Source organism: Buceros rhinoceros, unplaced genomic scaffold (assembly GCF_000710305.1).
Source record: "Buceros rhinoceros silvestris isolate BGI_N320 unplaced genomic scaffold, ASM71030v1 scaffold8133, whole genome shotgun sequence".
Taxonomy (NCBI): Eukaryota; Metazoa; Chordata; class Aves; order Bucerotiformes; family Bucerotidae; genus Buceros; species Buceros rhinoceros.
Genome location: NW_010401754.1, coordinates 25,188 through 39,830, shown reverse-complemented (window position 1 = coordinate 39,830; position 14,643 = coordinate 25,188). Strand labels below are relative to the sequence as shown.

At 35.6% G+C, this 14,643-nt stretch overlaps 1 protein-coding gene across 1 annotated transcript in view; it reads left to right on the top strand.

Moving 5' to 3' along the window:
* The first annotated feature begins 1,565 nt into the window (after window positions 1–1,565).
* Window positions 1,566–14,643, top strand: part of ANO10 (anoctamin 10) — a 19,444-nt gene continuing 6,366 nt past the window's right edge. The window contains exons 1-7 of the mRNA XM_010132376.1: window positions 1,566–1,704; window positions 2,740–2,922; window positions 4,860–4,994; window positions 6,646–6,765; window positions 9,166–9,735; window positions 12,085–12,140; window positions 13,638–13,712. Of these exons, the coding sequence (XP_010130678.1) occupies window positions 1,566–1,704; window positions 2,740–2,922; window positions 4,860–4,994; window positions 6,646–6,765; window positions 9,166–9,735; window positions 12,085–12,140; window positions 13,638–13,712 (1,278 nt within the window). The remainder of the gene's footprint in view (window positions 1,705–2,739; window positions 2,923–4,859; window positions 4,995–6,645; window positions 6,766–9,165; window positions 9,736–12,084; window positions 12,141–13,637; window positions 13,713–14,643) is intronic.

Below are 14,643 nucleotides of genomic sequence, written 5' to 3'. Positions count from 1 at the left end.
TTGAAATTTGGCTTGAAAGCTTTATTTTTTTTTTCCAGTCCAAAGCAAATAGACTGTTTATTATAATATGCATATATTTACAGTATCACTGTATTTTTAGGATAATTTATATGAAATACTGGAGATTTTGATTTCTCTGAGTCATGCAAGTGTAACTGTCAAAATGCTGAACTGTGTCTTTGGAGCAGCTTACTTAGAAAAGTAATTTCAGTCTTCGAACAGAAAGGGGAAAACTGCTTAAAGACAGTGGGTAAAATCCTTTCTTCAGTGAAGTTAATAGCAGAAAAACACCCTAACTACCAAATTTCCCCTCAGTTTTAAATTCAGTCTGTGATAGGTTGTTTTATTACTGTATTTTTGTAGTTAGTTACCAGATTTATCTTTCTGTATCTACATCTCTGAGTCGCTTTATGAAGCATGATAAATGATCTCTGCGAAATCATTTATGTGAAAGTTGAAGGCACAGTGTCAATGAGACTTATGAGGAACAGCTGAGGGGACAGGTTGTTTAGCCTGGAGGAGGCTGAGGGGAGACTGTATCACTCTCTACAACTACCTGAAAGGAGGTTGTAAAAAGGTGAAGGTCAGTCTGTTCTCTCAAGTAACAAGTGACAGGATGAGAGAAAACAGTCTCAAGTTGCACCAGGAGAGGTTTAGTTTGGATATTATGAAAAATTTCTTTACAGAGGGGGTTGTCAAGCACTGGAACAGGCTGCCCAGGAAAGTGGTTGAGTGACCATCCCTGGAAGTATTTTTAAGACATATAGACATGGCACTTAGTTTAGTGGTGACTTGCCAGTGCTAGATTTGCAGTTGGTCTCAATGATCTTAGAGGTCTTTTTCAACCTAAATTATTCTGATTCTATAAAGGTTCACCTAGATGATTTGGGTTATCCACATATAAAGCTATGCTGATGCTCAACACTTTCAGCTGGACTTTGTCACAGAACACTTGGTTTATAGCTTTCAACAAGTCATTGAAGTACTTTGTGTGTAATTTGCCTGTCTATATGATAGGAGTCCTGCTCCTGTACCTAAGGTGGTGTAAATTTCCTTGGTATGGTTAAAGCTTCACAAGATTAACTGAGAAGATGACTCCTTAAATGTATAATGTGTTTGCTCGCTTTTACCAGAAGAAGCGTGTTGGTTTTAGATATATGACTAACGTTCTCTTCTGTTAAATGTTTTAATTTGCTAACATATACACTGTAGGAAGTTGCAAGCTGGTTTTGATTATAGTTTCTCCTTATTACTTTGATTTAATTTATTTATTTGCTTTCTTGTCACTCCTACTTTTCTATATGTAGTAACAACTATTTTCCTGCTTGGAGAGTAGGAAATAAATGCCACTGAAGACTGGTAGCATCTTGTCAAGTGACAATTGGAGAGATTACTCAAACTGCTCTCTTCTGTAGGCCCTCAGAGATGGGCACCTGCCATTTTGCTAAGCAAAGACATATGCAGCTCAGTATAGTAAAAGTTTTGTGTTTTTCAGATTGTTACCAAACATTTTTTTTAACACTGGTGTCTTTGGTTTGTTTTTGTACTTAGCAAGCTCTCAAAAGATGGTGGAAAGCCGGACTTTCTTGGATACTTCTGAGCCTAACTTCAGGCCTCTGGTAGTAATTGAGCTTGCAAAAGGCACCAAAGAGGAAACTATAGGATGGTTTACTAAACGAATTGAGGAAAAAAAAGAAAATGGAGGTGAGTGAAGTATGACCTTCTATAATACTTGGAAATCGAGAGGATGACGTGCAAAAGATTAGTTTTCAGGTAATTTGTGGTTTAATTATTGATTAGCCAATCCCACTTCTTTTCACGTTTTTGAAGTCAATTTTATGAAAGGATAGAGTTTCGTGCTGGTGTCATGAAAATGTAATAATTGAACCCTGTTAACCCAGTTATGAATGAAAATATTGGCTTAAAGTCACAAGCCTGTTGAACGCTAGAATCCTTCCATTTTTGTGGTGAAACCCAGATAACCTGTCTTTCAATGTAGTTTTGATACAAGTTTTTATATTAATTGTCTACAGTATGTTTCTCTTGTTACTTATAAGAAATTGTAAGCCTTGCCTGTGTGAAGATGCATCACATCCTGTCCATAAGACTTAGTACCATGTTGTAGAATGAAGTTGTTAGCAGGAAGCACTTTAATCTTGATAAATCCATGTTAAATTTTAGTTATCTTTTTGCTAGCTTGTAAGCTTTTACAAAGAAATTTAATTACTTAATATACTTCCAGGAATTTAAGTTAGACTAGTTAATTTTTAATTCCTAAGACTTCTTTTTTTTTTTGCCTTTTTAAGAAAAGCATTATTTATGGTTGTTGTCATTTATATCTTACAGTCAATAATATTCCTGTGGCTATTGGATTTGTGTCTACAAACTCACTGATAGAAATATCCCTGACTTAACTATCACGGGCCTATGTCAAAAATCTGGTCTCCTTAAAACAAGTAGGACTTTTTGTGGAAGCACTGCTTGCTTGTGTAATGTGAGCATTGTCCCCAATGTTTACTGTGAGCGCTTCCACAGAAACAGGGCTAAATTAGTGAGTGATCCTACAAGATTCTGAACACCAAGTGTAATGTGGTGTTGAATCCTTATTTCTTTACACTCTTAAAAAGATGCAGCTTCAGCACTCGTGATATCTAGGTCCAATATGATGGATGCTAAAATACTAGGTTTTTGAGACTTAAGGAAGAAAGTACCTAAAATTTATTTTTTCTTTCTTTAAAGGTGCTCAACTTCTGGTTAAGCCATTGGTCATGGAAAATAGAGATGAAAATATTTATCTAGTTGGAGCTTCCCACTTAAGACTGTTGCTGGGAGCCGAAACTGTGGGTTTGGTGAAGGAATGTAATGATAATTCAATGAGAACTTTTACATACAGCAGTAGAAAAACTTTCAAAGATTTTGCAGGTAAGTAATTTTAGGGGTCTTTGTCATTGCAAAGCTGTGGCTGAAGATTATAAGCAACTACACTGCTAAATCTTTCACAGTCTTTCTATTCCTTGGCACAGTAATAGTGAGCAGAAATAGGAAGAACAACCCGTGAAAAAACCACTCATTTTCACCTATGAAAATTCAGATCATACAATGAAATTAAAATTTTTTTCTTTCACTTTTTGCTTGTGTTTTACTTTATGATTTTGTATGCTCCAAATAGCCTTTACTTCTATGAGAGATTTTTGCTGAATATAACATAAGAAAATAGTTGATAAACATGAGTGCAGGATTGACAATCAGTGTTATGAATTAACTTAGCAATTTCTGTGAGCCAGTTTTGAGGCTTACGTTATAATTAGCTGGAGAAAATAGAAATATTTTGCTTTATTATATTTACACATCAAACAGAATTAGATAATTAAATAACACTACAGAGCCATTCAATGGAATGTGGATATGACTAGCAAGGTCATTCCTTTTCATTTTATTTTGAGGAGGTGCCAACACAGCAATGTACTACCTGTAATGTATTTAACTCCCCTACAGTGGTGGAACTCTCCTAGTAAATATTGGAATTCCAGATTGGTCTTGCTAATACTTTTCATGTGCATGTTTTGGTGATGCCTTTCGCTATGTTTTCAGTGTGAAGGTTCTTGGGTGTGTCTGAAACAATAGTAAAGTTGAGTTTTGTTGTTTGTTTGCTAGTTTTTTCAACACTGCTATTGTGTGCAATAACTGTTGCAGAGTGTTTTATTTTGTGATTTTGCTTTCCTGAAATTAGGAAGCCTTGAGAAGAATTGTTGGTTGCAAAAGTGCCATTTCTGTGTTTTTCATGCATATACGTTCTTTGTGCTAAAATCTCTGTCATTGCTAACACATTCTGTAGTGGCAGCTGGAACTTCAGCTACTGTAAAACTAAAAGATTATTTTTGCTGTGTCTCCTGGTCTTTTTTCTCTTTTGAAACACTAATATAAATTTTGTTTTATCCAGATCTGATCAGAGGATAAAATAGTTGACCATGTTTAGATGAGGTGAAAAATGTGTCATCTACAAAAGAAACCCTACAGCCTGTGTTGTCTTACTAATATTTCTAGTTGTCCAAATTAACTGATACTGCATCCTTGTTCTTTGTATTAGCGATTTGTTGCTGTTTTAGCTTCTTTCTTAGTGTGTTTAGGGCCATTCCTATAGTTTCTTATTCCAAAGAGGAAAAAGAAAAACCAATTGATTTTTATCTCAAAGAAGTGAAACTCTTTTTCCTTGATAAATTGATGGGATTAGCAATAGGTTGGTTTCTGTAGCTCTTAAAAATTCAAGAGTTTTGGAAAGGTTTCTTACTGTTTTACCTTACTTCTATATTTTTATCAACAGTAGTTGTTTCAAATGGTTTATCATTATCTTGTATGGGCAATGAAGAGCAAGATACTGTGATATTTGGTGTGAAATGCTTACTGAAAAGGAAATTTGTCCTGGCATCTTACTGTTTTTTGTTATGAAAATACTTCAGGAACTATATAGCAGAAAGGGATACATACATTCTGAGATGGGCAAATAGTGGATACCTAAGTAAGTCTTTCAGGAGGGCGTGAGCAGAATATGTAGTACTTGCTGGTATACCCTGCCAGCCTCCAGCAATTGGTGCTTCAGGGGTGTCTTTGTGTCCTGAGTGGTTTGGTTTTTTTCCCCTCTTAGTTCACCTGGGAAGCAAAAAAAATGCAGGGGCCAGCATGTGCCAGTTAAAAAAAAACTTCGCCATTTATTTTAAAAAGTGGATGTTGGTTGGCAGTAATTGTCACTTTTTTTTTTTCTCATTTTGGTAATTTTTGATTTTCTCATTCTGGCAGTTATTTGCTGCCAGAGTTGTCTTGCTATACTGCACAATTTCATACTACCTTCTTTTTTGATTTAGATGACAATCACAGTTTCCTTACAGTGGGAGAATGTCAGTACATCATCAAACATGAACTTGAAAACTTGAGAGCTAAAGATGAAAAAATGATCCCTGGGTATCCTCAGGCAAAGCTGTATCCAGGAAAATCAATTGGTAAGCAATACAGTTTGTTGCCTGTCACTTGGTGTTTTGATATGGGATAGTGTTCATGGTGAGAAAACCCTTGATTTTCCCACGGTGAAGAGAAATTTTTCAGATGAAAGACCTACTATTTTTAATCAACTTTTTCTTACTGCTCCACAGTGGTATGATAAGAGGCTATGGATGCACAGTGCAACAAGAAAAAATCTGAATAGATACTGAGAAAATCTTTTGCACAATGAGGGTAATCACAGATTGGATCAGGGTGTTAGAGAGATTGTGATAACTCTGTCCTGGAAGGCTTTTAGATCTTCACTAGACAAGGCCCTAAGCAGCCTGATTTAAGCTGGGCCTACTTTGAGCAGGAAGTTGGACCATGTGAATTTCAGAGGTTCTTCCTCCTGAGTCTTTCCGTGAGGCTGAGACTCTGGCCTTTTGTTCTTTTCAGTTGGATAATTTTCAACAATATTGATGGCATCCATTATTTTCATAATTATTACAAAAAATATTTGTTTTTAAAAAAAATTACGTAATGATATACTTTGTCTCTGTATAGAAATACTGGAATGAGTAACTGTGTTCCAGAGCTATGCATTTCACAATATGAAGGAAGGAAGTTTTATTTCATTCATTTGATTTCATATATCCTCCTTTTTGCCTTAAGAGCTGTTCCTCTTCGTGGGAGAAAGAAACAATGAGAGCTAGTGCTGTTTTTGTTGTAGCTGGAACTGGTTCATTGTCAGAGATGGTACAGTTTCTTAGGAGAATTTATCTTACAATTTGTATGTCCTTTTAATATGTGTCTCTGTTCATTAGTGTTGGTCATCAAAGAAAGATCTGTGCATCTGAGTAGTTCAAGAACTGTAAATAAGTGTGGATGTCAGATGAGTTTATATCGGTAATCTTTTATATAGCTAAGGTATCTTTCTAGTTATGTCAAGTAGAGGACAATGGGAAAGGGTAAAAAAAAAATCTCACAACTTCCAGTGCCTCCCGTCTCCAGTGTTTTAATTTATTTTTTAATATTTCTGTGATTGTAACTTTCAGAGGAGTTTAATTTTTTATCCACGCAGGTATTACTGATTTTCCTAACAAAGTTAAATACAAATTGTGGAATATTTAGTTTGTTTGCAGTGAAGATGTGTTGTAACTTATGAATTAATATAAACTGATGGTTCAGAAATGTTTTCTGTATCTTCCCCATAATTAATACAATGGCTCTTCAGTTTAGAGTCTTGACTTGTTTCTTGCTATGTCAGTTTGATTTGTTATGCCTTTCTTTGCTCAAATGCAAGAGTTAGATCTTTCCCCTCAAAAACTACCCATTGCATTTCAGTTCTGACCTGAAGCAATTTTTGTAATTCAAAACTTCTCGTAGTCAGCTACAATGGATTATATTGCAACCTATGGAATAGTTAATAGATGCAAAAAGGTTACTCCTCTTCTTCCAGTGGGCCTACAATCTTTGTAGGAATGTGTAGAACTGCTCTCTATAATGAGTACTTTTTAATTAACATGCAGACAATTTATTTGTTTTTGGGATTTAACTGCTAGATATATTTCAGAGAAATTTTAGGCTTGCTAAGCACACAATGTAACTTGTTTGCTTATGTCAACCTCACTGTCCTTTGACACTAGGTACCTTTTTTCTTTTTCGTTCTAGTGAGAAGATTATTGACCAGTGGCATTCTAGTTCAGATTTTCCCACTGCATGAGAGAGAAGAGTTGAAAAAGCTCCGCCACAGCTGGTATGGCCGAGTGAAAGTTGGCTTTCAACCTTTAGGTATGTGAACACTTAATCCACTACAAAAAAGTGCAGGGTTTCTTCTGGGGAAGTTTTTAGTTTGTGTGAGAAGACTAAGAGTCCTCCCTAACTTCTGCTCCAGCGTTTAGCCTCCATAGAAGCAAACCCCCTGTGTGGAAGTTAAGTATTGCACCAAGAAGTCGGTTTCACTTAACCGTTTACCTTTTTCACATCCCAAATAACTCACTGCAGTTCACCTCCTCTAACATTACCTTTCTGCCCAGGTTGCTTTCTTGGCCATTGTGAACTAAAGTCCTTGTTTTACCCAGTCTTGCTTTTGCTGGTCTTGATATCAACAGAGTGGCTTAAGCTCTGGTTGAGGAAGCATTCACATTTCCAGATTTGTTGGCATGCAAGGTTGAGGTCTTATTACTGAAATCTCTTTGACGGCTGTAGGATAATCTTTTGATACAATGATTCAGAATACAACTGTTCTAGAGTGAAGTGCTGGATGTGCAGGCTGCTGTCTCTTGATTGCCTTTCTTGTGGCTGCAGGAGTTCTGCATATAGGCCTTAAAGGTCATAGTTTCCGAGTTGGAGCTGAGGGACAATTCAGAGGCTCAGCATTTACACTGTGGTCATCTAGCACAGAGTCTTGAAATTAGACCATTGCTCTTTTACCTGTTGGGCAAGTTTTTCCTCTTTCAGCATTTCATTTCATTACCTCCTTGAAACTGTTCAAGATTTGTGAAATTCGTGGCTCATTCTTCACATTTAGTGTCTGCAAGCTTCCATGTACAGCTTACTGTTGCATGCTAGTGTTACTTAAGTATATTTTACAGACTGAATAAGCTTAAAATGAAAATAGTTTTTAGTCTGGCAATGTGGAAAGTTAAGTTTTGGATTCTAAACCTGTAAACTTCATTTAAACATTTGGGTGTTTTCCTGTTTATTAATCTCTGCATCTTGCAGTTGCTTGAGACTCTTTCCTGAGCTACAGGAAGCTAAAGATATGGCTTGATAATGCCTGCCTCTGAAGTATTGTGTTACGGATCTCATTGTATGCTTGTCTTTTGTTTATGCAGGAGAATACACACAATTCTCAAGTAAACCCCAGGAACCCTCTTATGTATGTACTAATTTAGGAATGCCTTTCCTGTTTGTTTGTGAGATGATGCTCATGGCCTACACCTGGAGCTTATTTTTTGTATATTTTTTGACTGAGAGGGTTGTTGGGGTGCTGATTCTTCTGCTGTTTGCCTTTCTGTCTTGCTTTCAGAGACGTACCTCGTTGGCAATTGTGAACTTCTGCTGTAGTGTTTAAGCAGAAGCTTAAACATAAGCAGTAAGAATATTCTGGTATTGCACATGAGGTTTTGATGTTCTAGTTTATTATGAAGAGTACATTTAAAGTGTCAGTTCAGAGGTTATGGTATCATAGCTGTTTTGTTAAGCTGGTGAATACATAGCAGTGACATACAAGCAATATGGTCTTCCAAGCAGGCAAAGATATAAAAGATTTCAGCACTCTAAACTCAGTTTGCTAGGCATTTCTATATCTTCTTATGTGGTGCCATTTCTAGATTATGTTGAGTAATACTCCTACATTTTTTTTTTTAGTAGTAAGATAATTATGATCTTATCTTCCATGTAGGTAGTATATATGTCATGAAATATATCCATTAATACGCACTTTTCAAGCCTTTTTAACACCTGAACAGACAACCTTCGTGAGTACAGCAGCTGCATATGTTATGTATCAGTTGTCTGCTGAAGGGAATGTCTCAGCCTGATTGTGCTATCTGACATGTTTAAGATTTAAGATTTTGGTATATCTTTCAATTTATTCTTTTAGTTCCTCAGGCTGGCAAAGCACAACTAGTGCTTTCACCCTGAGCAGGTTGAAATAAATTTGTTTGCCAGGTGTATGTATGCCAGTGAGAAGCTTCAGAAGTTAGGTGTCACTTGCTGTTGAAGTTTGGTTTTCATTACACCAAAAGTCTTCTCTGTCATCCTAGCCATTCATTGGATGGACTGTTTTCAAGAATGCTAGTGTTTTGGGGCGGGTTTTTTTTTTTTTTCCTCTTTTTTTTTTTTTTTCCTCTTTTTTTTTTTTTTTCCTCTTTTTTTTTTTTTTTCTTTTTTCCTCCTTTTGTTATATGATGTTGATATGGTAAGTATTGAGATATTTGAGTTCCCTATCATCAGAATATACATACATGTGGTTTTGTGCACATATAACATAAAAATTCAAATAACCTTCTGAGTTTTTTGGAACACGAGAGAAGGAGGAACAAAAAAGCAGCGATATTCATTGTGTTATTTATTAAAAAAAAAAATTGGGCCAAGGGATGAATGTAAAGTCAAGCTTGATATATTGACACCTGTGTTAAGTGTAGTCTTGATTTTGTTTTTTTTTTTTTTTTTTCCTCTCTGCAGATGAGATACGCTCCTACTTTGGTGAAACCATTGCTCTTTACTTTGGCTTTTTAGAGTACTTCACATTTGCACTGATTCCGATGGCTGTCATAGGGATTCCTTATTATGTGTTTGCATGGGAAGACTACGACAAATATGTGATGTTTGCCACGTTCAATCTCCTCTGGTCCACTGTGATACTGGAAGTTTGGAAGCGGATTTGTGCCATCATGACATACCGTTGGGGGACACTCTTGATGAAACGACAGTTTGAAGAACCAAGACCAGGCTTCCATGGTGTCCTGGGTATCAATCCTGTCACTGGGAGGGAGGAACCGGTGTACTCAAGTATTAAGAGACAGATACGGATTTATCTGGTGTCCTTACCATTTGTGTGCCTTTGCCTCTACTTTTCACTGTACGTGATGATGATTTACTTTGACTTGGAGCAGTGGGCTATGGATTATCATGAAAAGAATGGGTCTGACTTCAGCAGCTTGATGTTGTTTGTGCCCAGTATCGTATATGCTGTTGTGATCGAAATTATGAACCGTACCTATCGGTATGCTGCTGAATTCTTAACATCATGGGGTAAGAAAGTAATTTATTCTTCCCTAAAGTTAGAATCCCAGATGTTTAGAAATTGTTTCTTTGTGGAATATATTACTGTGAGTACTTGTTCAATGGAATGCTAAAGAAATTTCCTGAAGTACATTTTTATTGTAGCGTAAAAGAGATGGCCATTTTAACTACTTAGGGTTTTTGTGAGTGTTCTGAGACCACAATTTCACATTTGATTTAATTTGGACTGAGACTAGCATGCCATCAGAAAAGGTGATCTTGCCTTCCTCCTCAGCCTCTCTCTGACTTTGGTGCCGAAGTCTCCTTTCCTGATTTAGCTCTATTGGCTGGATTAGAAAAGGTGATCTTGCCTTCCTCCTCAGCCTCTCTCTGACTTTGGTGCCGAAGTCTCCTTTCCTGATTTAGCTCTATTGGCTGTATCAGCCATAGTGCAGACAAAAGGGATGAAGGGAGGTCAAGGTGGATGGCAGGAGAGACAGTCATGGCAGGTTGCACCCATGAGCTGGTTTTGCTTGGTATATCTCAGTAGTCTACTGATATATCTGTGCAGAGGATGGAGGCACTGAAATAATCGAACAAAATCTAAAACCACAAGCTAAATGTTGTATGAGGGTTGTGTGTGATACAAATCTATCACAAAGCCTGACATTTCACTTCCCTATTGAAATATTTTTCCTCTGGGCACTCTCAGAGGAGGAATGTTAGAAAAGATTGCTTTTTTCCTTTGTTCATGTGACTTATTTAACAGATTAAGCCTTATGGTTTTTAACCTAAGTATAGTGAAATGTTAATATTGAATTTCAGCCCTTATACAGACATGTGCAGTCACTTTCAGACAAAGTTAACAGATGAAGCTCATGGGGAGTTAACTGGTTTGTGTAGCTCAATATGGCATGTATTTACAGGACAGAATCCAGGTTACTAAAGCTGGAGAATGAAGAAAATTAACCTAAGAAAGATTAAGCAAAAGGGAGATTGCAGAAGACAATAAAAAGAGGTGTTGAAGTAGGATTTGGTTATGTATGCCAAAATTATTTGCTCAGCAAATTCAACTTGACAGCAGCAATTGTAAAAGCAATTTCTTGATTTGTTTATGATTATTCAACAATTTTATTGAAATAATGATTTTTAAATTCCTATCTAAGTTTCAGTTGACTGTTTTGTCTCATTATTTTCACAATGCTGCAAGAAAAAGCTTTTATGCCCAGATGTGTTGATCAGGTAGACTAAAACGTCTTTAAAAGGAACCCAAGATTTTTTCACCCAGATTTTTTTGGTTTTAAGCTGATATTTCATATTCAGCAGCAACAGTATTTATGTAACTTACTACTCTGTGTATCCAATGTTTATGCTGCGATGCTTTGAATAGAATGAAGAGCTCATCTGGCTGTCCTACCTCCCCTCCCACCTGGCATATTTTCAGCTAATATAGCTGAACTTACAAAGCATAGGAAATAATCTGGGGTGTTTTTAAGCACACCTGTTGCACCCATTTATCATCAGAACTCACCATTTAGTGAAAGCTAAAAGTAAAAATTGCGTACAGTAACTTGAGTGCATCTTCCATGTGTTAGGCCCAATTTCACACCCGTCAGAGTAGAACAGTGCTGTTTTGTCATAATGGTGTCTCCTTTCAGCCGTGTTGACACAGCTCATGCTAGTGTGCTGCCTTCTCAGTTACTGCTTAGCCAGGGCTTTAAAGGTACAATCTGACAAAATAGCAAAAAGAATTGGGAAATCTCCCATTCACTTCCCTTTTCTCCCCCCTAGTAACCAGCTTTCCTCAAACTTTTGACAGTTTATTTTGAATGAACTGAAAATCTTAATTTTAGAATGAATTAGGCTTCTGTTGAACTTCATGTGCTCCAGTCTTGCTTCAGAGCTTAGGTTCTGATCTACAATCTTTGGAGATGGTTGGGAATATTTCTGTATTTACTGGTTTTGAATGAAATCTGGCATTGTTATTTTTCCTAATGTATTGAATTAGTTTTGCATTTGTTTTCAGCCAAAGAAAAATCAGTAACTAGTCACATTTTATTAAGAATGATGGATTATTTTTGTTATAGAACAGCTTTTCTGAGAAAGATGTAAAAAGAAAAACTTTTGCAGTAGAAAAAATACTAGAGTTGTAGCCAAAAATATGTGTCAATACTGTGCATCAAATCAGTTCCATAGGTTAAATGAGTACTGGTACAGTATAAATTCTTTTTGCCATAAAACATTGGAGGAACTATTCCTCATAAACTGTTAATTAAGTAATTTCTAGGAAGAGGAAGAATGTCTCTTTACTCTTTGTAAAACAATGTCTGGTACATAAGTACTTCTGTTGTTTACTAATCAATTTTGTTGGTATTTCAGAAAATCACAGGCTAGAATCTTCATATCAGAATCATTTAATTCTGAAGGTTTTAGTGGTAAGTACATAGTATAAGCAGCTTTTAAGATTACTTAAAAAGAGAACTCGTTATGTGCTTTTAGTAGTGCTTTTATAGCATTACCTCACTGAGCTACAGTTTTGTTCAAGGTGAAATACTAGCAAAAATATCAGAGTGAACATGATTTTTGTTGTGGTTGCAGTAACTGCTGGCTTGTTCTAAATGCTTCTTATTATAGAGGAGAATTGGGTTTTTATTAGTGTTGACTTGTTCTTTCATTATGAAAGAACATTCCATCATTTACATATATATGTAAATTTTTCTGTTAATCAGTGTGGCCCTGTCTTCAACTGGGAACTATTCCTTTTACTTTTTGCAAGACTATTGTAAACTGTATTTTAAAAAGTTTGTGTATTAACTTCCACTTGTACTAACATTCAGACAACCAGTCAGAGGAGGCTGGAAGTGCATGTCCATCAGTCTGCTCCTATGCAGTTTATAGTATATACTGATCTGTTTTGTGACTCTGAACAGATTTTTTTTATGTATGCGTATATATGTTTTGTTGCTCTTTTAGGTGTATATCTAGATGCAATACTGATTCTAAGGAACTGTGTTATAAATCTTGAATTCCCATATAAGATGTTCAGTAAAAACAGTTGCAAGACTGGCTGATCTTGACACTTTTCTCATTTAAGTCTCCTGCAGAGTTGTGTGGTTTTTTTCTCCTCAGCATGCTTTTTTAAATCTGCTTGTTATCCTTCTGTTACTCTTGTATGTATCATTTATAGCTTTGTCTTTGCCTTTCTCTTTCCCATAGGAAATGTATATAAAATAATTTAAATTCTTAAGTGTCAAATGTCAGTCCCCCCTAGTTTTCACTTTCACCCTATGAGTGGTTCTCTGCACTCCCAATATTATCTATGTTGTCCAAAAAAAGGAGCTCCAGCATTGATAGCAAGTAGGAAACTTCACAGCTTGATTATGATTTTTTTTTTACAGGTACAGTTCTGTGATTTTGACTCATTTTAGAAGTAGAGAATATTTCTCTTGGTCATAAAACCTCTTGAAATGATTAACCATAAGCTCAACTAATAAATGAAGGAGCAGTTGTATATATTAAGAGAGATGTCATCTAACACATATTTTGATAAAGTATTTCTTTGAATAAAAAAATCATTACCCTAAATTAAGATCAATACATCCCTTTCAATGCATTACCTGTGGGGAAACTGGCAAAAGATGAAAGTTAAGTAGAAGGTGATGTGTTTTTAATGTCTGCATTTAATAACTGAATTGTAGTTCTCTTTGTATACCATGCTTTAGGAAAGCATGAAGTTTGTCAAATGAAAATCCGAATAAGACCAGTATTGTAAACGAGATTTTTCTGACGTAAGTTTTAAAAATGGAAAAGAAAATTTTTAGTGAACGGTTTACATCTGCATGGAAGCTATTTAGTCAAGGTAGCTTAAGTTAGATGATATTCTGTATTTGCAATTTGGCTCAGGTACTAATAACAAGTATTTTTATTTGCAGTTCAACTTCTTAAATTGTTTTGCATCTCTATTCTACATTGCTTTTGTGTTGTTTGATATGAAGCTTTTGAGGCAGGTGAGTTCCAAGAATATCTTAAGACCATTGATGAATCTAGGATAATAAAGGATTGATTGAAACTGGATTTCAGTTTTTAATTGTTTTTCTAAAATATTACTTGAATGAATGTATTTTGTATATATTCTCTTAGAAATCTAGCTTCCATACTTCCTCTAGCATGGTTGCAGAATCGTGACAGAGTGGACCAATTGTTTCTCACCATAAAAAATGAGGAACTGTTTTCAAATAAATTGATTGTTCCCTCACATATGAGTCTGGAAAATTTTAATATCCTCTTCTTCGCCTTTTTTTTTTAAATGCTTTTCTCTGTAGTGTTCTTAATGAGAGACTCTTGAATAGGAGCATACTTAAATTTATGACTACAGTGAGGAACTGAGGATAAATAAAAGCAAAAATAATTTGTAGTTGGTATTTTAAATCAGCTTTCTGTTAGCATTTTTTGCACTCAAATGCATGAAAATCAGATATAAGGATAATACTTTTGCTCTAATTATAATGAACAATACAACAAGAACTTCAACTCGAGAACTCCTTAGAGGAATGGAGATCTTTAGCAAAACACTTGACATACTAGACATGACGTTCATGGCATTTCCTATACTTCAAGGGAAAAAGCAAGAAGAAAAAAAATAGAAGTTCATTGTTTAGCTCTGTGATTGGCATATGTTAAGTGTCTATCTTTACCTGTCATTGGAGTTTGTGTAATGTCTTGAAGATATGTTCAGATCCACTAAATATTTATGCCTTTCTTGGTTTTTTTAGCACATAGCAAAGAATGGGAAGTAGAACACCTATACTTGTCATAAGCTATTGCTATTTTTGTTATGCTGGCCTTTTGTTACAGTATAACAACTTTCAGTGTTGGAAAAGATCATAGGTTTATCACAGTTCTATTAATTTTTCTTTTTTTTTTTTTTTTTAAACTTAA